At 37.3% G+C, this 26,761-nt stretch overlaps 1 protein-coding gene and 1 long non-coding RNA gene across 2 annotated transcripts; one reads left to right on the forward strand and one right to left on the reverse strand.

Annotated features, from left to right (window-relative positions):
• Positions 1-934: 934 nt before the first annotated feature.
• Positions 935-4,868, reverse strand: LOC112024250 (transmembrane 9 superfamily member 10). Its single transcript, XM_024056892.2, has 7 exons — positions 4,605-4,868; positions 3,415-3,579; positions 3,215-3,324; positions 3,001-3,109; positions 2,779-2,891; positions 2,516-2,666; positions 935-2,411 (listed from the first exon to the last, which is right to left on the reverse strand). Exons 1-7 carry the CDS (start codon positions 4,737-4,739, stop codon positions 1,254-1,256), a joined length of 1,941 nt encoding a protein of 646 aa, XP_023912660.1. The 5' UTR covers positions 4,740-4,868; the 3' UTR covers positions 935-1,253.
• Positions 4,869-11,606: 6,738 nt separating this feature from the next.
• LOC136063785 (uncharacterized) lies at positions 11,607-14,573 on the forward strand. Its single transcript, XR_010625437.1, has 2 exons — positions 11,607-13,988; positions 14,196-14,573. It is a non-coding gene; the product is annotated as an uncharacterized LOC136063785 (long non-coding RNA).
• The last annotated feature ends 12,188 nt before the right edge of the window (positions 14,574-26,761 follow it).

Genomic DNA, 26,761 nt, shown 5'->3' on the forward strand with positions numbered 1-26,761 from the left:
AAAGAAGGTTGTGTTAAAATCAAGTCCCAAAAATAGATGATGTTTGTTAGGTTACCACCAAGTTTTGGGAGGACGTAAGATCTAAGTAGGATGTCCTGATATCCGAGTTCGTATGACATATACACATACTAGTTAAATTTGTTCACAAATTATGCTACAATAAACTGATTAGCGTTGAAATATCACGACCATGAACCTAAGAATTTCAAGGGAGATGGAGAAGACTGAATCGTTGTTGAAAAGTCAATTTCAAGATATTTAAGCTTTACATTGCCTATTTGTTCTTGGTGTCCCTATGAATTTTGGGGTCCTCGGTGGTAGTTTGAGACAATGTGATCCTTTGTCTCCTTAATTTGTGTTGGCAATGAAGGTGTTTTCAAAGTCAAGGTAATTGTCAGTACAGGAGTCTTAAGGTCTTCAAGTCCCATCCTAAGTACTGCCCCAGTTTGAAGTTAAAACATTTGAGTATTGCTATAACATAATGGTATAACATTTGACAACTACCAATAACAGCTTAAAACATGTGTTTTGCTATAACTTAGTGGCATTCACAACTGCCAATATGCCTTAAATTTAGCTAGTTATAAAGGTAAGGAGTTCATTTTGCTTAAACAGTTTCAATCGAATAACCTGTCAGCTAAACTGCCCGTGTCATCTTTTATCTTCAGGCCTCTATGCTTGGCTAAAAGTTGCAATAGATAATCTTTGACCGATCCACCTCGAACAAGGGTCAAAAGTATTTTTACTATAGAAATAAACATAGTAGTGTAGAGAGAAGAATAGATATACTACTAAACTACACAGATTTGAGGACAATTATAGCACAGGGCACCATAAATTGATCTTCCATCTTTATTGTATTATCAAAAAGCATAAATTGATTGGTTTTAAGGAATTCGGCTGCAGCTACAACAAACAGATAAACAACTGGCAGTTGATACAAGAATCTGTTTTTCATTTCTAAAGTAGGCCATTTGGGCAAATGTTTAATACAGAACAAGAAGACAATGAGAACAAAGAATTGGAAACAAAAGGAAAAGGGGGAAGAGGGAAGGGAGAAACTAAGAACTGCCAAAGAACCTGTATATAGAGAAGACTAAACAATAATAACAATTTCTATGATTTTAAAATTCAAAACTGAACCCGAATGGTAGGTCCAGAAGGGTTCACCGTGTTTCTTATCCCAAGTGGTAATTCTGTGCGCTTCCTCAGGTGGTAACAAACAGCCACATTCCTCACTTTGCAAAAATTAACTAATCAATCTTCACTGATGAGTAGATAAGCCTTGTGAACCAGAAGCATGCATAGAAACCAATTGTACCAGTCAGCACGAAAAATGAGTATGAGGCAATCAGCATGTAGCCAAAGTACAACATCCCAGACACCGGCTTTGTGATCTCAAGCTTAGTAAAGAAGTAGAAGGCAGCGTAGAGGAAAAGATAGAGTGCAGAGGAACCCGAAGTCAAATACGACCTCCACCACCAGAGGTAGTCCTCACTGCACAGCTGGAAGTAGCAAAGTACAATTGTAATCTCGGCACATGTGACAATAAGGATGAGGAAGACAATGAAGAGGAACCCAAATATGTAATAGAACTGTTGCAACCATATTGAAGTGAGGATGAAAAAGAGCTCGATAAAGACGGCACCAAAGGGGAGTATGCCTCCAATTAAGATGGAGAATGCTGGGTTCATGTACCAAGCCTGTTCAGGGATCTGCCTAGGGATCTTATTGGTTTTCACAGGATCCTCAATTGCTGGCTTCCTAAAACCCACATAACTACCCACAAATACAAGGGGAACTGAGATGCCAAACCACAAGAAAACCAGAGCAAACATGGTTCCAAATGGCACTGCCCCAGAGGACCTCTGCCCCCAAATTACAGCATTCAGGATGAAGAAAATCGCAAAGACAGTTGCAGGAAACAAGAAAGCTGTTTTAAGAGCAATTTTCTTCCATTCTGCCCCCTTGAACATCTTATAGAGGCGGGCTGCAAAATATCCAGCAAACAGTCCCATAAAGACCCAGAGTAAAAGCATGGCCGTCATCAATCCACCTCGGTTTGAGGGAGAGAGGAATCCAAGGACAGCAAACATCATAGTGACAACGATCATCCCAAAAAACTGAACTCCTGTCCCAGCGTAAACACATAGTAAGTCTGGGTTTGATGGAGGCCTGAAAACATCCCCATGCACCAGTTTCCACCCTGTCTCTTCTTGGGCTTCTTCCTGAGTCTCTAACTGGTTGTACTTGGAGATGTCCCGGTAAAGTGTCCGCAACATGATCATAGCCACCATGCCCGAGAGGAAAAGAACAATCATCAAAGAATTAACAATTGAGAACCAGTGAATTTGATCATCAGCCATCAGAAGATAGGTATCCCACCGAGATGCCCATTTCACATCACTCTCCTGCAGGGTTTAACAAAGGGCAAGATAATCAAAAAGAGAATATCATAATAAACCCAATGGCAAACAGCAAAGTTCTTCCTTTACTAAGAGGTATGGTAACTGACCTCGAAGTTAACATCATACGTAAATATAATTTCCTTCTTATCTTCAACCTCTTGAGGAGTTTCGGAGTTGGTAACCAAGACTTTTGCATGAGGATCACAAGTTTTTAAACGGGTCTTTTCATTCCATTGACCATCATATACATGCCTGATACTGTACTTAGAAAAATTATAAAATATCATTATTATACAGGCAAAAAATATTATTGAAGAGAAATTAGCAGAAATTGATAAACAGATGATATGGAGAGGAATCATAATCTTACCTGAATGGTCTGACCTCAAATCCGACAATCCTTGATAATTCTGTCACTGGATCTTTATGAATCTTGACTGTAAAGGTTAAGTGATTGTGGATAAAATGTTTTTCTTCCTTGCTCTGCAAATAATTATATTAAAGAGTAAAAAATAAAAATTGCTTGGATGACTACATTGCTAAAAGTTTTAGCCTACTAGTTAAAACAAATGGTAATTGCTCCACTTCTTACCCCTGCATACTGTCCCCTCAGACCCACATGGAAGCCATGTTGATACACAATAGAATTTTCCTGATCAGGCCTTCTTATAGGGACAACCAGAGGAAGATTATCCAAAATCCTTGACATATGGAACAAAGGTAACCAAAAAAATTGTCATAAAGTTAGCTGTTTATTCACATAAGATTATAATTCACATTCAAAATCCTCTACATTACTGCCTTACATGTTCACCCGATACTCATCATCTATCTTTTCCTTGAACGCCTTTGCAGTTTTCGCATTGAGAGTTACTCGACATAAAACATTGCACATCTGTGGTTCTCTCATTTTAAACTACAACAAACAAAAGTGATCAGCAGCTCAATAGCCAAACATATTGACTAAACAAGAGGAAAAATAATTCGTACAAAAAATCTAACTGACCACATAAGGAGAGTTTTCAATACGATCACCACGAAGAACCTCCCCAAGATTCTCGGCACTGTCAACTATCTTCTCTGGAGGACAATATGGGAGGGAATAGTACGAGTAAGGAAGCTGAGTTTTAGTAGAGGTCAATTTGTTCACTTTCACCTTCAACTCATCCCCCTGCAGCCAATGTAAAATAAAATTTTAAACATCAAAAGGATCTCAATTTATCCAAAATTGGTTTTAGCATCACAACAGAGGAATGTGGTTACATCAATTGGCAAACATCCAAAGCATGAGATAACATATGTGAGGATTTCATTATCATCATATAACCACTAAAACAGCTAGATTTCTACCAACGCAGGAGTACTAGGTAACCAGAGTAAAAAAAAGTTCATACTTTCTAATATCATTGGATCAAAAAATCCCATGCCGGTATATGCAACATTCTTTTTTCTTTCTATAAAAGTATACACATGAGCATTCAAATTCAATGAAATATATCTAAACTTAAATCGCATTCATATAACAGGTTTGTTGGCAAGCATGCTCAATCTACACATCTTATGGAACCCCTTTAGAAAAAACTTTGGAAGTCAATAAAATCCAACATACCGAAAAACACAGATACCAAGGGTTGGGATCATTTGTTCGTAAGCTGCTTAATCTACAGATTTGAGACAAACTCCCTATATGTCCACATATCTCGTAGATACAGCGAAGTATGCAAGTATCCAGGGAATTCAATAGCTCCAAGAAAACAAATTTCTAATACATAAGTCTTCAAACGTAACAGATCTTATAGATCTAGAGTTCAAGAATCGATGATCATCGGTCAACAACTCCCCAGGCTAAATTTTAAATCCCTAAAACATGTAATTTCATATTGGTCAAAACTGTTTCTAATTCCGCCACTGTTTAGAATTTCCTTCCACACACGCGCACACACACACACATACAAAGTAAAAAAAAAAATTATCAAATCCTATAGGAAAAGATATATATATATATTTTTATAGATTAACATGTAAGATAAGTTTATAGCAAAAGAAAACGCAGCGATTCACAATAATTACAGTAGAAAATCCAGAAAATTTAATCATAGCATCAACTGCACAACACAGATCCAAACAAAAATGGATCCAAGATCTAAACTGAAACCCTAGAAAACAAAGAGAGAGAGAGATAAAATGATCATATACCAATTGGAAATCTTGGGGAGCGACGCCGGGGAGGTAGAAGCAGCGAGCGACATCGACATGGACGAAGAAGAACAGCAAGAGACACAGAGAGATCCATCGTCGTTGTTGTTGAAAAGCGAGAGCTCCTCTCGCCATGGCTGTTTCTCTAAAGATCTAGACCCACCAAGATTTGCCCTAACCTACCTCCTTCTCTCTCTCTCTCTCTCTCAACTGGTTTACGTGAGAGTGTGTGTGTGTGAGAGTTTATTCTTTGTTTCTTTATTTTGATAGCGTATTTATTAATATAGCGCGAGATCGGAGAAGAACGAGATAGTATTATAGAAATCTTTCTTCTTTTTCTGGGGGGAATTTACGATGTACCAATCAGAAGCTTCTTTTAACCGTCCGATCTTTGTTTTTTCACCGTGATGTGCGGTCCAGATTGGACCAATTGAAATCCACTCCATTAGTCAACGTTTTTTATTGGTTCCAGTTCCTTAATTATCCTTAATTATTATAAATTTATTACCCACATTGGAGATTCATTTTCTTTTAAGTTCTTTTATGGATATATACTTTAATCGCAATTTTCGTATAATTTTTATAAATTATTGGATTATATCACTTACATACGGTATTTCACATGAGCCCATTAAAATTAAAAACTTAAAAAAAAAAATGAAAGGTATACCACTCAAAGCTTAATAAAAGCTCTTTTTAAAATAAAATAAAATAAAATCTTAATAAAAGTTAAAAGATCCTAGACTTTTTTTTTTGGCTTGCATTTGAATATATTTTTTTTAAATCTAGTACCATAAGCTATTTTATAACTTCTTTATCACAATTATGATTATGATATAATAAAGTATGAGTGATAAAGAAAAAATTGTTAATTCATATATAAGTGATAGATAATTATTTATAATATGTCATGTCAAAATTATGACAAAAAAATTGTGATATAGTTATAAGCCAAACTTCTTCTCTCTCTCTGTTAACTTAGTATTTTCAAAAAAAAAAACAAAAACAAAAACAAAAAAAAAACTTAAGCCAGGTTTATTAGCCTTTTTTTTTTTAAATGAGCCAACATTATTAGCTTTAGAGTTGGGACTAAGCTAAGTTAATTAATTATAGAATGATGAATACAAATTAAGATTTGAGTAATTAATGAGATCGTATCTCTCAGGTGCTAAAAAACAAAAAGAGTAGGTATACTTGCCAAACAAAAAAAAACGTCGGTGGAGAAATCTGCATTTATTTATTGTTGTCTCTTACTCGAAGAGTGGGACAAAAAGTTGAAGAGTTCGGAATCTTGCCTAGGTAAATGAAAGCATTGATAATAAAATTTAAAATAAATCTTTAGATCTAAGCCTATGATTGCATATTAAAGTCTTGACCAAAGTAAACTTTTAATGCCATAAAATTTAATGTTATTTTTTTTTAAGTCTTTTATGTTTCAAAATTTTAATTTTGGTCAGTCATATTTGACTCTATGTTCATATTTGCCATTTAGTTTCAAATTTTTTATTTATATTTGATTCTTTTCTTTTTTTTTTGAAATTTTAAGTTTCAAATTTTTTATTTTGATCTTTAAGTTTAGATTTATGGAAATGAAACTGTAGGGACTCGGTTTAGAAGGGTTCCCTAATAATACATTTCTAGAGAGTGGGACGAAGGGTTAGGCCCTAACAGACTAGCAACAGAGCACAAGTCACCTTTTCACCATTGAAGGGGGAGTGAACCTAATTTACAACTAAGGGTAGCTCCTTGGCACTTGTCCGAGGAGATTCCTTCTCCCTTTTCCCCCTCCCCCAACTGCTTTGCTCGCCCTTCTTATATAGTTCTCCTCCTCCTATCTCCTTCTTTCTTCTGTTGATCATCCATTTGCCTTCTCTCTGACTGCCCGTCCCATCAGAGGCCTTATCAGTACTCGAGTGGTTCACCATCATCAATATTACCCTATCAGGGGGTTACATCCCCATTAATGCGGCCAGGGGGGTTAGACGAGCGCATTTAGTGTGGAGGTGACAACCTATTCTGGGCCTGTCCCCCACCTGAAATTAACCTCGGTACGCCGAGGACAGGGATGTCCTCGGCGGGGTCCAAAAAAGCATAAGTCCTCATACACCAGCCTCGAACGATCATCCCTCCTCAGCATGGGCTTTGGGCCAAATGCAAGATGGGCCCAGGCTACCAGGCTTACGGGCCCCACAATAGCCCTTCAAAATCCTGCTGCCCGTTCCCTCGGACAGGGAGGAGGGTTTTGATACCTACAGGTCTTCGTGGCCGATGCCCTGGAGAAGTCTCTTCTCCTTCTTGCCAACATGGCTGAACTTGGGAGCAAGAGTGGGCCAGAGGTTGCCCTTAACCTTAAGAGATATCTAGGCATGGTGGGTCTCCTGGTACCTGTTTATCTTACTTGAACTTTGTTGCTTAGCACCTCCCTTCTCTTTACAGCGCACCTGTTTTTGTTGGCAGGCTATCCAGGCCCTTTTCAGGCTGGACGAGGAGGCTTTTGCCGAGGCAACGCTTTAGCGCAGGAGCGTGACAAGTTCTTGAAGCCTGTGAGGACCCTTAAGAGATCTGAGGCAGATCTAAAAATGAGGAATCGAAAATCTGGAGGAGATGACAAAGGCCAGAGATAATGCGGCCCCTGACCTAACCACGACTACGAAGCAGGTCGAGGATCAGACCAAGCGGTGGCAGGATGTCGAGGGCCAGCTATGAACTGCCAAAAAGGACGTCGCCGACCTGAAGAAAAAGTTGGCCGAGGCAGTCAGCGCGCAAGGGGTATTGCCGAGTATGTCAGGGACGAGGCTGTGAGGGCCAAAGACGAGGCGGTGTTTGCGAGGATAGACGCTGAGCGCTCCACAGGACAGGCGGAAGAGAAGGCTTTTGCCGAGGGGGTGGCCAAGACTGAAGCCACCCTCAAAGCCCAAATTCCTGTAGTGTGCGGGCGCTTCTGTTATGAGACCTATCATGAAACCCTCAACCAAGCAGGGGTTGATGTCTCGTCTGACCTTATGAAGGTGGAGAGAGTATTTTATCCTTCCACAATTTGCGAGGTTGTTCCTGTTGCTTCCGAGGAGGGGTTTGCATTACTAGCGGCAAGTGAAAGTCATAACGGAGCCGCTGAGGACACATCTGCAGCTGACAGACCTTTTGAGGGGGCCGAGCCCCATAGAGTGTTGGAGGGAAATGGCATAGGGCATAGGACACTGTTATTTGCTTTCTTTTTCATTCCATTTTGCTTCTTGCCTCAGGGGCATTGTAACGAAACTATATACTTTCTACTTGAAATGAATATTCACTATTTTGCTTCTAATTATTGATGCTTCCTTTTTCTTGCCGTACTTTAATATTTTGCTCAATACCTTGGTTCCGTTCTGGATTTGATCTCATGAGACCATCAGCTATCCTTCAGGCATGAATCTAAGGATCGCATCACAATTCGGTTCTAGCTAACGCTTTGGTTCCTCTGTAAATAGTTAGTTTAACCATGAGTTTGAGTCCTTGGACCATGCAATATCTTGGTTCTGTCTAGTACCCAGGTATAACCGAGTAGTTAGTTTTCCCATAGGCTTGAGTCCGAGGACCATGCAATGCCTTGGTTCTGTCTAACACTTCCATTCTTCTGTAAGTATCTAGTTTCCCCATAGGTTTGAGTCCTTGGACCATGCAATACCTTGGTTCTGTCTAGTACCCAGGTATAGCCGAGTAGTTAGTTTTCCCATAGGCTTGAGTCCGAGGACCATGCAATGCCTTGGTTCTATCTAACACTTCCATTCTTCTGTAAGTATCTAAAACCAAGAACTAAAGGGCAACTTGTTGGCCAGATTGCTTTCTTCTAGCTACGAAGCAATTGGAAAACTTGTAAGCTTTTTCTTGTGTGTTGTTATTTAAGATGCCTGTTTTCATTTTATGGGTTTGTGCTATGAGTATTATTAATCAAATAATAACCAATCAATTTGAAGTGCAATTAAGATCTAAGAGATTAATGTTCTTTCAGGTTGAAGAAGATAACAAGCATTCTCTGAGACAAAACCCAGCTACCTATACACGAATTTTGACCTCTGCAGCGAGAGGGCTGTACAGGTAATGCTATTGAGATTAATTAGTTGGATAGCTTGCGGGGAAGCATGCAATTTAACACCTATGCTAGCTTGATTTGTCTTTGGTGGAAGGATTTAAATTGCTACCATTCCTATCAGTTTAGAATTTTCCAATAAGTTGTAATTTATTATAGTATCAAAGCAAGTCCTCTTGATTAGGCCTTATTCCTGGCACTTTCTTGTTCTAAGTTCAGACCTGGTGGAAAGGTCTTGGGAGGGTTTCATTAGGTTTTCTAAAGTTTGTTCTATTGGTAGATTAGGACCTAGTATGCTTTTTTTAGATGATATAGTTTTAGTGGATGAAGCTAGAAATGAAGTTAATGCCAAGTTAAAAATTTGGTGAGAGCTCTAGCATCTAAAGGATTTCAATTAAGAAGACTAGAATAGAGTACATGGAATGTAAATTTTGTAAAAATAGAAATGAAGGGGCGGTTTGATGGTTGACCAGCGCAAGATTGGGAGTTGGAATCAATTGCATCTTTCTTAGATCTGATCTATTCTGGTCTGATGAGATGTAATGAAAGGGATTAGCTTTGTTGGAATCCATCCCCAGAGCAGATTTTTTAGTTCAGATCCTATTATAGGATTTTACTTTCTACTGCCCAACTCTCTTGGAAGCTGAAAGTTCGAACAAAGGTTAGTTTCTTTCTTTGGACTACTGCTTTGGGAAGGACCTTAACTACTGATAACTTGAGGGGTCAAGTTGTTGTGATTGATTGGTGGTGCATGTGTAAGAAAGATGGGGAGACTACTAATCATTTACTTATGCACTGCCCTATAGCTAGAGAGTTGTGGAACTTGGTTTTCATTATTCGGGTTGCAGCAGTGTTGTTAAAAGCACTGAGCGCACTTAAGCGCAAAGGCCTGCTAGAGCCTAGGGGCAAAGCGCAAGTGCGCGCCTAATCGATGTGAAATGCACATTTAAAAAAAATAATAATAAATTAAAAAAAAATTATTAATGATCAATACAACAATCAAGTGATCAATTAATGATATAAATTACAATAAAACAATTTAATATAATTTATATAATTCTATTTTGCTTTACAATATATATGCAACCATGATATTTGATGGCCATGATTACAAAACATGGTTGAATCAAAATAGAAGTATAGAACCAAGAAGGCAAAGGCTAAAAAGTACTAGAATGTTAAGTAATGTTATCTTTGTAAGTGTCTGATTTAGTGTTTATTTGTGTTTGTTTGTGTGGTTGTGGTTAAAAGTTCAAAAATATCTAAAGAGATAGGCTTAGATGTATGGTAGCACACCACACTATTAGTTTTTATATATTAAATCAATGGCTTATATCAAACATATTTAGATCTAATGGCTAAAAATCAAATCAGGATTTTTTTTTTAAAAAAAAAAAAATTACAAAAAGCTCAAAAAACCGCGCTTTGCACTTAATAAAAAAGCTCAAAAAAGCACGCTTTTGTGAGGGCGCTTCGCTTTAGAGGGAAAAAGCCCCAAGGGCTCTGCGCTTTGCGCTTTTGACAACATTGGGTTGCAGTGGGTGATGCCAAGTGGGGTTGTAGATCTTCTAGCTAGCTGGTCACACAAATTCAACAGGTACAGATCTGCAAAAATTTAGACCATGATCCCTCAGTGCCTCATGGAGTATTTGGAGAGAAAAAAATGCTTGTACTTTTGAAGGAGATGAGAGATCAATTCATGACTTGAAGCAGCTCTTCTCTATACTCTTTTCGAGTGGACAAATGCTTAGTACAAGTAATAAAAAAAGACATGGCAATTAAGAGAGCTCTTCTCTAGACTCTTTTTGAGTGGACAAACGCTTAGTAAGTAATAAGAAGAGACATGGCAATTAAGAGAGTGACAGAGATTATGACTATAGATAGATTAGAATGGATTGAAAAATTACATATGTGGACAACCCTAACTAACCTGTTGAGGATCCATAGCCAACCCTAACTATTCATTTTGCATTTATTTTTTTATTATTTCCTTATGTATCCTGAGGATGAAGAAAGAGAAACAATTAAAAAAAATTAAGAAATTTTGATATTTGAATGAATGTAGTGTGAAATAGATAATCTGATGTGGAATATTTTGAAAAGTGATAATGAAAAACAGAAAAAAGTAGGTTCTTATGCTAAAATAAACAGAAATTTTTGGCCAAGCTAATGTGAATGCTTGATATGCTATTTTCCTTGTTTAAACAATTATTATCTCTGCATCAAAATTATACAATATCTTCTTCTCCAGCTCTCATGACTATTTGTTTCATTTCAGGATGGGAACTGTATTCAGTCATCTTGGAACGTCTTTGCCTACTGGGCCTTCTGCAGATGATCCCATACTAGCTCTTCTCACAGTATTTTGGCCCATGCTAGAGAAGCTTTTTATGTCTGGACACTTGGAGAATGGTAATTTAGCTGCGGCAGCTTGCCGGGCCCTTTCACAAGCAGTTCAGTCTTCAGGTATGATTAAAGACAGTAATTGTGACTTTCTTACTGGTCATGGTGTCTTCTCAATTCTCATCACAAAATATGTATAGAACCCTGAATTGGTTTCATCTGCAGGACAGCATTTCGTGGCGGTACTGCCCAAAGTACTAGATTGCCTATCGACTAACTTTTTGTCATTCCAAAGTCATGAATGCTACATTAGAACAGGTAGGGTATTTTGGTCTATGGTGATTTGAAAGCAGTGAAATTTAGTTTTATAGTATCTTCAGTTTTTATGAAAGGTTTGTCTTTCGTAATAATTGAACATTACGGTGTCTAAATGCATTACATTGTACATGATAAATGACATATAGGCATATTATAATCATTATATGCTTGATGTCCCTGCAAAGGATGATGTTAATTGCTGCCATTTTTTATTGAACTTTTGCATTTCATTATTATCTCTCACTATATTTATGAGTCTTTTCCTTNATGTTTCAATTAGTTGGTTAATCTTTAGGAAAAATCTTTTTATTTTTAAAGCCAATTAAATATTATGCAAATGTCTTTAATTCTTGGTTCCACCTGAATGACCAAAGAACAACAATATTCTGCGTACTTCTATTGATCCACTAATTCACTAATTGTCTTCGATTAATGTTTCACATTAGTCCATGGATCTTGATTATTATGTTTGCTTGGCTTTGCAATTAAATTGGCTTATTTGTTTTAGTACAATTTTGCTATGCGGTGTAGCTCAATGATTACATTGTGTTGGTTTTGAAGGATTTGAATTTCTATTAGTGATGATTATGTAATCATTAATTTCAGTTTCAAACCAGGTTTTATATTTGGTTTGTGGCCTTTACAGCATTTATTCTTTTTTGGTTTTTGTTGGTTTTGGTCTTTTGATTTCATGGAAAAACAATTTCAGTATTCTATTATTTACTAATTTGTTATGAATATTAATGCTTACGGCATGGACAAGAATGGCAGAATCCTAGAATCATGAAAGGCCATCTATAAATCAAATCAACCTCTACATATGCTGATTATTGAAAAAACAGGCCGAACTCTTCATTTAAAAGGAGCATTGACAAGATAATTGAAAGATAAAACCATTTAACAGTTTGATACAGTTTACTTGAATGCTGATTTTCTTTTTACTTACCTCATACTTAGTATTACATTTTGTTCATTTATATTAATCCTATTTTAATTGGCTTTGATTTGCATGTTTTAGCCAGCTTCTGTCTTTACAAATTAATTTCTTCAGCCAATTCTCCCTTCTACTTATTTCACATCCTCACTGCTTTTTTTTTTTTATATTTGAATTTGAATTAAAATCCGGATGTTTATTCTCTCTCTTTCAAAGTTTTGACCTCAGATTATAATATTTGATTATTTACTGTTTTTACTGTCATTAGGGACAATCTAAGTCATTAGATGATCTACGTTTGTAGGGATAGGCAATTGGTAAAAGTAAAAATGGCAAAATAAAACTTCTCCTTGCTTCCAATAATAAATTTTACATCCAACTACTTAATGCTACAAATGGTCCTCTCACTAATAAGACCATTTATTATACTTCAATAATAATTACTGATTCAATTTGTAGGGTCAAACCCTGTTAAGATGAAGCTTCTTCTTTGTGTCCATTAAGGGTTGATTTTTTAAATAGGTCATAGCTTTCTTTTAAGATTTTTTGTGTTGGGCTGTAATAATTTTTTCTTAAGGGAATCTTTGCCTATATACATATACTTACTTAATATTTAACAATGTTTTTACTTGGTTCTCTTTTAGAATAGCGTTTTGTTATTTCCTATTGTCTTTTCTTTTGTATATGGTTGTTAAGAGTCATATTTGTGATGCCATCTCTAATCATCTATCTCTAATCACCAATGTTTTGTATTCTATGTTTTGTTAATAGCTATATTTGTAAGATGGATGGTTTAAGATCTGAATGTTTTTTGGAGTAAAGTTATTTTGTAATTTTTAGTAAGTAAAATTATTGGTTTTTAATGTTAATTATAGAGTTTTTGCAGATTGAAATGCATTTTCTCTGATCGCCTTTGTTGTTTTTCTACTTGATATTTAATTTTACTATTATCTCCTTATTGATATATGTCTCTGATTTTCTAGAATGCTTATTAGACTTTGTTTCTTTTAATTTTTGTACTGCTTATTTTGTGCGTATCTTAGTGTTTTGGATTGAGTGCTTATAGATGCTTTTATTTTATTTATTTATTTTATGAATAGAAGATTACATAATAGTAGGCAAAAAGCTTCATGAATTCCATTACTTGGATGTGTGTATAATCTAATCTCTCTCTGTGTAATTATTACTTTATTAATTTGTTTTAGATATGATCAAACATACTTGCAAATTAGAACAACATTGTTTATATATGTATTTCGGCCTCTTGCATTTATCCCTACCGGTGTTTGTTTGGTGTTGATTCAAAATTTGTAATATTTCATTTATATAAACCTGCCATATTTTCTGAATTTTAAAGAATTATAATTAATTATATAACACACAAACACATGTTTTATAGGATCTCAGTTTGTAGCAGCCCATTTCTGACTTTTAAAAAAAAATGGAAAATGCAAGACAAGCGCGATTAAAAAGGAGGATGTTAATGTTTGAGAGGGATCCAGCAGAGAAAAACATGAAAGGAAAAATAGTTTTCAAAATAATCTTACCCAGGCTAGGAAATCCAGGGAAATGGTCATTGCTGAAAAGAGGGAAAAAAATAAGAGGGATAGAATAGCTACCCATGATGCAGATGATACTTTGGTAGAAGATGTATTCAATAATTGTGATATACGTCAAGAAATCCAAGAATCAGAAAATGAGAGTGGTCGTGAAGAATTTCCAAGTAAATGACTTAAATTTACAAGAAAAAAAATATTGATATTCATGTTGGTTTACATCATTATTGTTGTTCTTATATTTTAAAATTCATATAGGAAAATTTACTGAACCTTGGAATTTCGGCTCGCCTTCTTATGTATGCGTGCATTGTGGTTCAATTTTATGGTATGAAGAGAGAACAGGCAACTAATGTTAATGCAAACTATTGCAGGACACAATGGAGGAAGTTATAAGAAATTCAAGAAAGGACAAGTACATAGCCAGTCGAAATATAGAAATAGGAGAAACATCTATTGAAAGACCTGAATTAACTGCTCCTACAACTGCTGAAGATGTAAGAATTGGTCATAAAAGAATGCCGCTCCAAATGCTTCAAAAACGTCAAAAGGGTGCTAACTGCTAAGCAAATTCCATCAAAGAAGAAAAAAAAGTGAACTTTAATGTATATACTACCTAACTCTATGAAACTTATGTATTTTATTGTATTGTTTTTTTTAAAAAAAATTTATTGAGAAGAGTAAACTGAATGTACTGTTAACTTATTGTGATTGCCATATTTTCTTTATGAATTATCAAATTAAATCTCCAATATACATATGTTTTTGTTTTAACCTGTTTAAAATCTAAAAATTTAGTAATTTTAACAATCTTTCTTATCCTGTTATTTCATTAAAATTTAGATTTGTAACATGTACCATGTTGGGAATTTAACCAAAATTTCAACCTGTGAGAAACAATAAAAATAGAGAAAACACACGCCAAAGAAAAATAATCACACGCACAAGACAGTATTTACGTGGTTCGGCAATTTGCCTACGTCCACGGAGTTGCAGGGATTTCACTATTATCAGGGAAAAAAATACAAAGTATGGCTATAGTGTTTTTTTTTTTCTATCTCCTTAAAAACACAACAACAATAGTGATAACAAACCCTAATTATAAAAGCGGCTTTTATATCCTACTTACAGGGTTATAATGGGCTAGGCCAAAAAATAAACTAGGCTCCACAAAGCCCAACAAATCTCCCACTTGGAGACTAGTTCAATCATCAACATCAGCCGCTATCCTCCAAAAGCAATCCCTCATCCCTGTAACTCATCCTCCTGTCCTCAAGCTAGAAGACCAATTGAAGCTGCACACAGCTTCAACTTCTCAATAGTGACACCCTTAGTCAACATATCTGCTGGGTTCTTAGATCCACATATCTTCTCAAGTGTTACCAACTTATCTTCAACAAGGTAACGGATAAAGTGGTATTTTGTTTGTATATGCTTCGACTTTGAATGAAAAGCTGAATTTTTGGCAAGAAAGATTGCACTCTGACTGTCACTGTGTAGAATGCCCATCTCCTGCTTCTTACCCAATTCATCTAAGAAACCATGTAGCCAAATCATCTCCTTTCCAGCTTCAGTTGCTGCAACATACTCAGCTTCTGTAGTAGACAAAGTAACAATCTTTTGCAGATTTGAAGCCCATGATATAGCTGTACCACCCAGAGTAAATACAAACCCAGTAGTACTCTTTCTACTATCAATATCGCCAGCAAAATCAGCATCTACATAACCTTGCAACTTCAAACTTGCACCTGTGAAGCAAAGACATGTATCTGATGAACCCTTCAGATATCTCAGAATCCACTTGACTGCCTCCCAATGCTGCTTTCCAGGCCTACTCATGAATCTGCTCACAACTCCCACTGCATGTGCAATGTCTGGTCTTGTACACACCATAGCATACATCAAGCTGCCAATAGCTGAGGCATAGGGCACCTTGCTCATATGGTCCCTTTCTTCTTCTGTCTTCGGTGACTGTTCTTTGCTCAGTTTGAAATGACTACCCAAGGGTGTGCTCACTGGTTTAGATTCATTCATGTTGAACCTGCTGAGAACTTTCTTCACATACTCTGACTGTGAAAGCTTCAATGTACCATTAGCCTTGTCTCTAATGATTCTCATACCAAGGATTTGCTTTGCAGCTCCCAAATCCTTCATTGCAAACTGTTTTGACAATTGCTTCTTTAGATTATTAATCTCCTCAATGCTAGACCCTGCAATGAGCATATCATCCACATACAACAGTAAAATGATATAAGAATTGTCAAAGAATTTAACATAGCAACAATGATCAGCTTCACATCTCTTGAACCCAATTTTATGCATAAAACTGTCAAATTTCTTGTACCACTGTCTAGGAGCTTGTTTTAGGCCATACAAACTCTTTCTCAGTTTGCAGACTAGATTCTCTTGTCCCTGAACAATGAACCCTTCTGGCTGAATCATGTAAAGGTCTTCCTCCAAGTCACCATGAAGGAATGCCGTCTTCACATCTAACTGCTCAAGATGTAAATTTTCTGCAGCCACCATTCCCAACACCAGTCTAATTGTTGACATCTTCACAACTGGAGAAAATATCTCTGTGTAGTCAATGCCTTCCTTCTGCTGGAACCCTTTAACAACTAATCTGGCCTTGTAACGTTTGCTACCATCATGCTCATTCTTTATTCTGTATACCCACTTGTTGTGCAAAGCCTTCTTTCCTACTGGCAATTTAGTCAGTTCCCATGTCTGATTCCCCAACAAGGAATCCATCTCATCCTTCATGGCTAACTCCCACTTGCTTGAATTTTCATCTTGCAAGGCTTCATCATAACACTCTGGCTCACCACCATCAGTCAATAGTAGATAATTTAAAGCGGGTGAATAACGCTGTGGAGGTCTAATGTTTCTGGAAGATCTGCGGACTTCAGCTACAGGTGTACTCTGATCTACCTGTGAATCTGCATTCTCCTTATTTTCTTCACCCCTTTTCTGGACAGTACTTTCAGTCAATCCATCTAAGTTGACAAACTCAGATTTCTTTTGATCTATCTCTGCAATATCTGAGACTACAGTTGACCTGTCCTTGTACATAACCTGTTCATTAAATATCACATTTCTACTTCTGATGATTTTCCTGTTTTGTTCATCCCAAAACCTATAGCCAAATTTCTCATCACCATAGCCAATGAAAAAACATATTTTAGACTTAGCATCAAGTTTACTACGAGCATCAGAATCAATATGAACATAAGAAACACAACCAAAAACTTTTAAATGGGAAAATTTTACCTCTTTACCGCTCCAAACCTCCTCAGGAAGTTTGAACTCCATGGGAACTGATGGCCCTCGGTTTATCAGGTAAGCTGCAGTGCTAATAGCATCAGCCCAGAAAGTTTTTGGTAGTCCAGCATGCAACCTCATACTCCTAGCACGCTCATTAAGAGTTCTGTTCATGCGCTCAGCCACACCATTCTGCTGTGGTGTCCCAGGAATGGTCTTTTCCATCCTAATTCCCTGTGCAGCACAATACTCACTGAACCCTCCATCTATGTACTCTCCTCCATTATCAGACCTCAAACATTTTAGTTTTAAACCTGTTTCTATCTCAACCATGGCCTTCCACTTCTTAAAAGTTTCAAATACATCAGATTTATTTTTCAGAAAATAAACCCATACCTTTCTGCTTGAATCATCAATGAAAGTGATGTAGTACCTTGAACCTCCAAGGGATGCAACCGGAGAAGGCCCCCACAAATCAGTGTGTACTAACTCCAATTTTTCTGCCTTCGGTGTCCTGCCAGTTTTCAAAAAACTCACCTTTTTCTGCTTTCCTAAGATGCAGCTTTCACACATGTCAAAATCAATGGACTTCAATTCTGGTAGTTTTCCTTTTGACAGCAGCATCTTCATCCCTTTCTCACTCATGTGACCAAGCCTGCGGTGCCATAGGCTTGTATCAGTACTTGCATCAGCAACTGCAATTGTGTCTCTTGGACTTGAGGTCATATAGAGAGTGCCAGTCTTCTTTCCACGAGCCAATACTCTAGCTCCCTTTGTAACCTTCCAAGTACCACCAACAAATAGTATTGCATGCCCTTCATCATCAAGTTGTCCAACAGAAATCAGATTCCTCCTTAGGTCAGGAATATGTCGAACCTTCTCCAGTAACCAAACAGACCCATTGGGTAACAATATCCGGACATCTCCCATACCCACAACATCCAGGGCTGAACCATCAGCCAAATACACCTTACCAAAATCACCTGCAGCATAGTTCTGTATGATTTCTCGGTGTGGAGTGGTATGAAACGAGGCTCCTGAATCCAAAACCCAATCATCAAGTGGACTGTCTACTGCAAGAAGTAATGCATCCTGTACCTCTTCTGTTACAGCATTAGCAGAATCATCTTCATTCTTCTTCTTAGGACTTTTGCATTGGTTCCTAAAGTGACCTGTTTTCCCACAATTCCAGCATTGTACTTGTTGGCCTGATCTAGATTTACTTCTGTTCTGATTAGTATTTCTGGATTTTGATCTGCCTCGATTTGAATTTCTGTTATTACCTCTGCCTCTTGTCTCAAGGTTTAGGGCAGAACCAGATCCTGAGGTTTCACCTGCATCTCTTCTGCGAATCTCCTCAGCCAGAATTAAATCTCGTATATCATTGTACTTGAGTTTTTCCTTTCCTGTAGAATTGCTTACTGCCATCCTCATTGCCTCCCAACTGTTTGGCAAAGAAGCCAAGACGATCAAAGCACGAATCTCATCATCAAAATCAATTTCTACAGACGACAATTGATTTGTAATAGTGTTAAATTCATTCAGATGTTGTGCTACTGATGCGTTCTCTGCCATCTTCAGATTGAACAGTTTCTTCATCAGATGCACCTTGTTGTTTGCTGACGGCTTTTCATACATACCAGACAAAGCCTTCATCAGATCTGCTGTGGTCTTCTCCTTTACAACATTATGTGCAACAGACCTAGACAGAGTTAACCTGATAACTCCCAGTACCTGTCTGTCAAGAAGAGCCCATTCATCAGCTTTCATCGCCTCAGGTTTTGTCCCCAAAAGAGGCAGATGCAATTTCCTCCCATAGAGATAATCTTCAATCTGCATCCTCCAATACGCGAAGTCTGTGCCATCAAACTTTTCTATTCCAGACGCCTTTCCTGCTTCCTCTGCCATTGCTCCCACTCAAACCTAACCCTAGGCTCTGATACTAGTTGTTGGGAATTTAACCAAAATTCCAACCTGTGAGAAACAATAAAAATAGAGAAAACACACGCCAAAGAAAAATAATCACACGCACAAGACAGTATTTACGTGGTTCGGCAATTTGCCTACATCCACGGAGTTGCAGGGATTTCACTATTATCAGGGAAAAAATACAAAGTGCGGCTACAGTGTTTTTTTTTTCTCTCTCCTTAGAAACACAACAACAAGAGTGATAACAAACCCTAATTATAAAAGCGGCTTTTATATCCTACTTACAGGGTTATAATGGGCTAGGCCAAAAAATAAACTAGGCTCCACAAAGCCCAACATACCAGATGTTTGCAAGAAACATTGCTGGATAAAGTTGACAGGTTAGGACAGCTTTACTATCATTATGTTAGAAACTATGATGGTCTCAAAGTGGTTGATTTCAATAAGCTAGATGAAGAATGGGGTCAGTGGGAGTTGGAGAAAAGTTTGGATGATTGAGTTTTTGTTTTGGGTAATGATTGTTGTTTACCGATTTTGACTGAATAGTTTACTAGGTATAAAAAGAATTGCATTTTCTTCAATGATCAAAATGAAACTCATGTTTTCAACTTAAAAGATAGTAGCAAATAATGATTTTCCTAAATCAGTTTATGATTTGATATGCAGATTATTTACGAATAGAATGTGCTATTTATGATATAGTCCTTGCTGAACATTCTTGATATGCAAATTACTTGCTGAACATTGAATTCACCTTTTAAATCAGTTAGGTACAGTTTTACTACTGGCAAAATGCATCTATCCGGATCTTCAAAATCTGCCATTTCCAAAGTTTGGATTGTGATGAGAAAGAGTCTTTAAAATGTATAATAATAATAATTTCTTGGTAAATGGAATTATGAAATTTTTTTGGATTAATTAAACAAACAAATTGATAACTAACGTATCTTACACTCTTTGCAACAAATTTTTTCTTTTAAAATTGATTTTATTAGTCAAATCTCTCTTATATTTAAGAGATTTTAAATGATCCTGCGCATCGCGCAAGTTAAACACTAGTGTATATATAAAAGCAGACACCTCAAACGGGAGTGTATGAGGTCTTGCCAAGTGGCGCTCTAATTTTAAATTTAGCATTTTTTACCCCTTTCACATCTGCACTATACTTCAAAAGGACTAGTCACAATTGAGACTCATTGTAGTTGTTAATAAAGCCCAGATTTACCTAGTAAATACCTGATGTGAGACTCATCACACACCCATACACATCACACAATCAATCAAATTGGGGCATCACACAAGCATTTTCACTGTTTCAGTTTTCTATTAAAAAGTGAGAATACACAATTTGATCGATTCGCTAATATTTCATATTTTTTTTTCTTTTTTGATGAAGTTTCATACTTTTCTCACAACCCATAATTTTGAGAAAAGTTTGTGTCCTAGAAATTTTCTTAGCACAATTTTTCAGACGGTCCTATTATTTTTTCAAAGAAGACCTTTCTTATGAAGAAATTGTATTAATGCAATCCTTCTATGTACAACTCTCTCTTCTTCCCTTTCCCTTCCTTTACTTTTTCCTCTCTTCTTTCTTTTTCATCTCCCTTATAACCAAACAGGATATTAGTTTCCAAATTGAACTAATAAAAAAAAGTGTTTTGAGTATATTAATAAAAAGAGTTTGAATTTGGTAGGAATGGAGTGTAAAATTCATGTTTTACACCATCCATTAAGAGATGTCACATAAGCTTTTTACTTAAAATTCAGTACATCATACTATAATTAATAACATCTTGATAAACTCCTAATTTGCTTGAATTTTCAGATGAGTATTATAATTGATTGAGTGTGGTTGTGCTTATTCTTTAATACGTGATAAGATTATGTGACATGTTGGGATTGGAGGGTGTAAAACTTGGGTTTTAAACTTGGGTTTTAAACCACATCCTTATAGAATTTAATCTTTAATAAAAATGTGTAAAAAAAACATGTTTGATTACCATTTTAGTCTTTAACACTTGTACTATGTATCAGAATGGTTTTTAACATCTTAAACGTGTCAATTTGTTTCTAAACTTTTGGTATTGTGTCAAAATAATTCTTATTATTAAGTGGTACATGAAAAGAATTGATTTATCTAACATTAATATCAAAATAATATTTTTATGCCATCTAAGCTATCCTTTGAATTATCATGTGTCCTTAATTAGAAAATAAAATAAAATATTTGAAAATATATTAGTTGTATCTCCATAAGTAAATGAGATGTCATTTTATTAGCATATGTATTTCTGCTTCTAGGGATTTGATGTAAGGAAAAAGAGTCAAATCTTGACTACAAGTGCCTAGCCTAGTTCAAGTACTCCTGCTTTTTCTCATCCCTGGCTTCTAGTTCTCCCTATACGTGGCCTACAACCAACCTCGAATTTGAAAACATCTCCACTGTTCTTCCTCCCATTTTCTGAACCATGACCATTCTTACCAACAAAGCCTCGTACTCAGCCTCATTATTTGTGGCCGAGAAGCCTAGTCTTAAGGATTTCTCAATGATGATCCTTTCAGGAGATACCACAACTAGCCCCACTCCTGATCCCCTTTGGTTTGTTGTGCCATCAACATACACCTTCCAAGGTAAAGGTTCATGTAATGAGATCATCCCAACTGATTTTCCATCCATGCTCGGCCTTTCATCATTTTCTTCAAATGAGGGCTTAGCAAACTCAGCCACCAAATCGACAAGGACCTGGCCCTTTATAGAGGTGCAGGACATGTATTTAATATCAGAAGCTCCTAGGATCGTCGCCCATTTTACAATCCTCCCTGTGTAGTCAACTTTTTGAAGTAGTGATCGGAGAGGGAGTTAAGTTAGAAGCATAATAGTGTGGGCCTAGAAGTAGTGTGGGAGCTTCTGTGTAGCATGCACTACTGCCAAGATGGTCCTCTCCAATGGTAAATAGCAGATCTCTATCTCATGTAATGATTTGCTAACATAATAAACGGGTCTCTGTACCTTACCATCATTCCGCACTAGTACCAAACTCACCGCATAGGAGGCTATAGCAATGTAAGCGAATAAAACCTCCTCCTCCTCGGGTTTGGACATAATAGGTGGTCGAGAAAGAAATTCCTTCAATTGCTGGAAGGTCGAGGAACACTCCTCTGTCCATTCAAATCCCTTCCATCTATGTAACAATTGGAAGAATGGCCTACACCTGTCTGCTGACCGAAAAATGAATCAATTCAAAGCGGTAGTCATTCCTGTCAACTTTTGGACCTTTTTGGGATTCCGAGGAGGTTGCAAGTCGTTCATGGCTTTAATATGATTAGGGTCAACTTCGATTCCGTGGTGGGTAACCATATAACCTAGAAATTTGCTAGAGCCTATGCCAAAGGAAAACTTAGTGGCATTAAGGTGCAGCTTGTGTTTCCTCAATATTCCAAAAATATTTTCTAGGTCATTTATGTGCTCAGACTCCATTTTACTCTTTACCACCATACCATCAATGTAGACCTCAATATTTCTGCCCAGTTGGGGTTTGAACATCCTAGTCATCATTCTTTGATAGGTAGACCTCGCATTCTTCAGCCCAAAGGGCATCACTTTATAATGATAATTTCCTGTGGGAATAACAAAAGAAGTCTTCTCCTGATCATCCAGTACCAATGGTGTCTAGTGATATCCTTGGAAAGCATCCAAAAAGCTCATCTAAGGATGGCTCGCGGTTGCATCCACCAACTGATCTATCTGAAGGAGGGAGAAAGGATCCTTTGGGCAAGCCTTATTTAAATCCGTGAAGTCCACACAAACCCGCCATTTCCTACTTTTCTTCTTCACCACCACCATATTGGCCAACTACTCGGGTAAAACACCTCCTTTATGGCCCCAGCCCACTTAAGTTTGAGCACTTCTTCCTTGATAGCATTAGCTTTTTGGATGAGCACTGAGGTGGTTGCCTTTTGGGGACGACAGATAAATTGATGTTTAAATGGTGACAGATGAAGTTCGGATCCACCCTAGGGGCCTCATAAGTGCTCCATGCAAATACATCAATGTTCTTTCTAAGAAAACCTGTCAACTCTTCCTTCTCCCAAGGAGGTAGCTGAACTCCAATTTGAAAGAACTTCTCCTCATCATCGCCAATGACAATCCTTTCTAATTGCTCGCATTTTGCCCCCTCTTCCTCTACCCTCATAGACAGCACCAGCACCTTTGATTGCTATAAGTCCCGTCTCGCAAAGGCTGAGGACTCACCCTCGGTCTGATGTCTAATGGCTGCCGCCATGCATTGTCTGGCCATAGATTGGCTTCCTACTAGCTCCTCGACCCAATCTCCCAACAGATACTTCATTTTCAAGTGCAAGGTGGAAGGTACTACTCCCATGGCGTGAAGCTAAGGCCTTCCCACAATAGCAGTGTAGGGGGAGTAGGCATCTACTACGATAAAGTTCACTTCCATGACCTCTATCCCTGTCTGTACAAGCAATTGGATTTGGCTTTTCGAAATGACAACCTTCCCATCAAACCCTATTAGGGGGGAATCATAGTAGGTCAAGTCCTCGAACCTTAGCTTCAGTCCTTTAAATTGGTCAGGGTACATGATCTCTGTGCCGTTACCCTGATCCACCAACACTCTTTTCATGTTGTACCCACCTATCCTAAGGGTAACCCCCAGGGCATCATCATGTGGCTATAAGGTTCCAATCTTATCCTCATCCGAGAAGCTTAAAGCCGGCCTAACTTCCATCCTACTCCTCTTCGGATCAGGGTACGAGTCATTTGCAGATGGTCAAGCTATAGACATCACCCTAGATGGCCGAGAACCAGTCCTTCCCGAAGCAGCAAGGATGATGCTAATTGTACCTAAAGGCGGTCTTGTAGAAGCATCTCTTTGAGCCCCCAACCTCGCCTAACCACCCTATCTATTAGGTTGATACAAGAATTGCCTTAACTTTCTCACCTTAACCAATTGCTCCAAGTGGTTCCACAGAGTCTTGCAATCTTTAGTAGTGTGCCCCTGCTTCTAGTGGTATTGGTAGTGAAGACTTTGATTGCGCTTCATGGGATCTCCTTCCATATTGTTTGGCCATTGAAAGTATGTCTCATTCTTAATTTTCTCCAAGATTTGGTGTACTGGCTCTTGGAACACAGTACCGACTACTTGAGTAGTAGTGGGCCTAGAATGCCCTATAAATTCTCTCCGAGATCGATTGTTATTATACCTCTCCGATCTAAAGTCTCTTCTATCCTGAGGGACCACTTTAGCTTTCCCTTTCCCCTGTTGCTGGTCTTCCTCAACCCGCTTATACTCATCGATACGATCCATGAGCTGATGCACACTCCTAACCGGTTTCCGGGTTAAAGACTTTCTCAAATCATGCTCGGCGAGCAAGTCAACCTTGAAAGTCCTTATAGCTACATCATCAAAGTCTCCATCTATCTCATTAAACATCTTCTAGTACTTGTTAGAGTACGTTTTCAAGGTCTTCCCCTCCTGCATTGCCATGGACAACAAAGAGTCCAAAGGCCGAGGAACCTTACTACAAGTCACAAAACGAGCCCCAAAGGCCCTAGTGAGCTCCTTAAAGGAGTTGATAGAACCGTCTCTCAGACTGTCGAACCATCTCATAGCCATGGGCCCCAAACTGGATGGGAATACTTTGCACATCGAGGCTTCATTTCAGGAGTGGACGGCCATTCTCTGGTTGAAATGTCTAACTCCACAGGGTCCATTCAGCCATTATACATGGTGAATGTTGGCTGAGTAAAATGTCTAGGAAGCTTTCCTCCTTCAATTCTACGTGTAAACAGTGATTTAGAGATCTGGTTAAAAGCTCTACTCATAGCATCATTGCTCAGACCTTTGTGGGGTGGACTCTTACTCCTCCATTAGTAATAACAATCTTCATCATATGAAAAAGAATCACTGGGAGAAGTCCTAGAGCTCGGCCTGTAGCTACCATCTCTCTCATCATCAGAAGAATGGTCAAAATCTGAGGGAGTCCTTCTTTGTCACTCGCGGTGTAGCCTCCGACGAAGACGGTCAATCTCCAACTGCAAGCTTCTAGTGTTCTCCTCGTGTGAGATGTGACTCCTACCTTGAGATTTGCTCTTGCTAGTAAGCATGGTGTGCACACTAACCTCATGGTCCCTCCTTCGTTTAAGGTTGAAGAGCTGATCTTGATGTTGGGAACTGAGAGACTCCTCTCATTCTTGCCCCATGGTTAGACGTTGGACTCACTAAAGCTCAAGCTCTCCCTATAGACGATGCCAATTGTAGGGGCGGGTTTTTGGCTCCTAAACCCAAATGATGAATGGGTTAAGGACCAAAGAGCCCCACATAATGAACTTGTAGAGAGTGGGCTTAAAAAGCTAGGCCTCAATGAATCAGACAATGTGCACAATGGATCAGAGATATTAAGACATCAAAGCAAGACAAGTTTAAAGCAAGGAAATCCTTCCTTGGCAAAGTCAGTGGAGAATGATTCTTGAATTTAGTTCTTTTGGACTTGGATACAATTTTAGCTTTTATTACTATAATGTGTTATCTACATTATGAGTTGGGGCAGTCAAGACAACAATGTTTAGGGGTCTTCTCCACATAAATGCAGTCAGAAGGTTTGGTGAGATGCATTAAATGTGGTGGCAGCTACCATCCCTTCAGTTATGTCAAGGCTAACCTCCTCCTTGAAGTTCTTTCTCTACGATATGACCTTTTCAGGTAACGTGCCACTAACGTGGCCTTACTGTCTGAGCGTGTGTTCTCCTCAGCATGATAATGGACTCCTCGACCATGAATATGACACATGGCACATGTACCTTATTTAAATTCTTGTGCCCCACAAAAACCATTAGCCTTTTTATCATCACATTTGGAAATTTGGGCTTAACTTAACAAAAATAATCATTTTTAAATGAAATAAGATGCACATAAATATTTGTCTAAATCCATGTAAATAAAAAAAAAAATCAATGAATTAGCAAAATAATTTTATTTCTATTTTCATTTTCTTTATAAACATAATGTTCTACATATGTTTTAGAGCCTTTGTGTAAGACTTGACTTAAAGAGAAATCATTAACTATCTCTTTTGTTGCCTTGTTTGGTTGAAATTTCAAAATTTTGACTTGCCTCTTTGAAATCTAATATATATTTAAAGAATAAAATTTTACAAAGAGGAAAAACAAAATGAAAGAGGATACGAATATAAATATTTTTCTAAATTCATGTAAATAAAAAAATTTCAAAGAAAAAGAAAAATAATTTTCTTTTTCTAATTTCATTTCTTCATATACAAAATGTGCAACACATCCTTTATAGCACTTATATAATTCAACTAAAAGGAAAATTATTGACTATCTTTTTTGTTAACTTGTCTAGTTGAATTTCAACAATTTGATTTTTCTTTAAAATCTTGCTAGAATACATGCTTAACAAATTTTCTCATAAAATCATCAAATAATTGCAAATGGCCTTCATTTCGTGTTGGTATTTTTATACCTATACTATACATGTTAGAATACATTAATAGGTAGCCAATTAACCATTTTAGTCATCATGACTTACAATGAAATGATAAGTTGATAAAATCACAAAACATAGTATAATGTCATGTCAAGTTATTTATGTACATTGCAAATCTTTATCTTATTATGAATTTTCCATAAGTTATGTAAGGTACATGCTTCCAAAAAATTTCTTCCATTTCTTACAAAGTCACCAAACTTAATATTAACTGTTTAAAATCACAC

Source organism: Quercus suber, unplaced genomic scaffold (assembly GCF_002906115.3).
Source record: "Quercus suber isolate HL8 unplaced genomic scaffold, Cork oak 2.0 scaffold_577, whole genome shotgun sequence".
NCBI lineage: Eukaryota > Viridiplantae > Streptophyta > Magnoliopsida > Fagales > Fagaceae > Quercus > Quercus suber.

Bases quoted from the DNA above. Each gene is read 5' to 3' on its own strand.
- LOC112024250 (XM_024056892.2), bottom strand. From the start codon at position 4,739: ATGGCGAGAGGAGCTCTCGCTTTTCAACAACAACGACGATGGATCTCT. The intron at 3,580-4,604 runs GTATATGATCAT...CATTGGCTGCAG, and splicing joins CTCCCCAAGATTTCCAATTG to GGGGATGAGTTGAAGGTGAA. The intron at 3,110-3,214 runs GTAAGGCAGTAA...CCATATGTCAAG, and splicing joins GATGAGTATCGGGTGAACAT to GATTTTGGATAATCTTCCTC.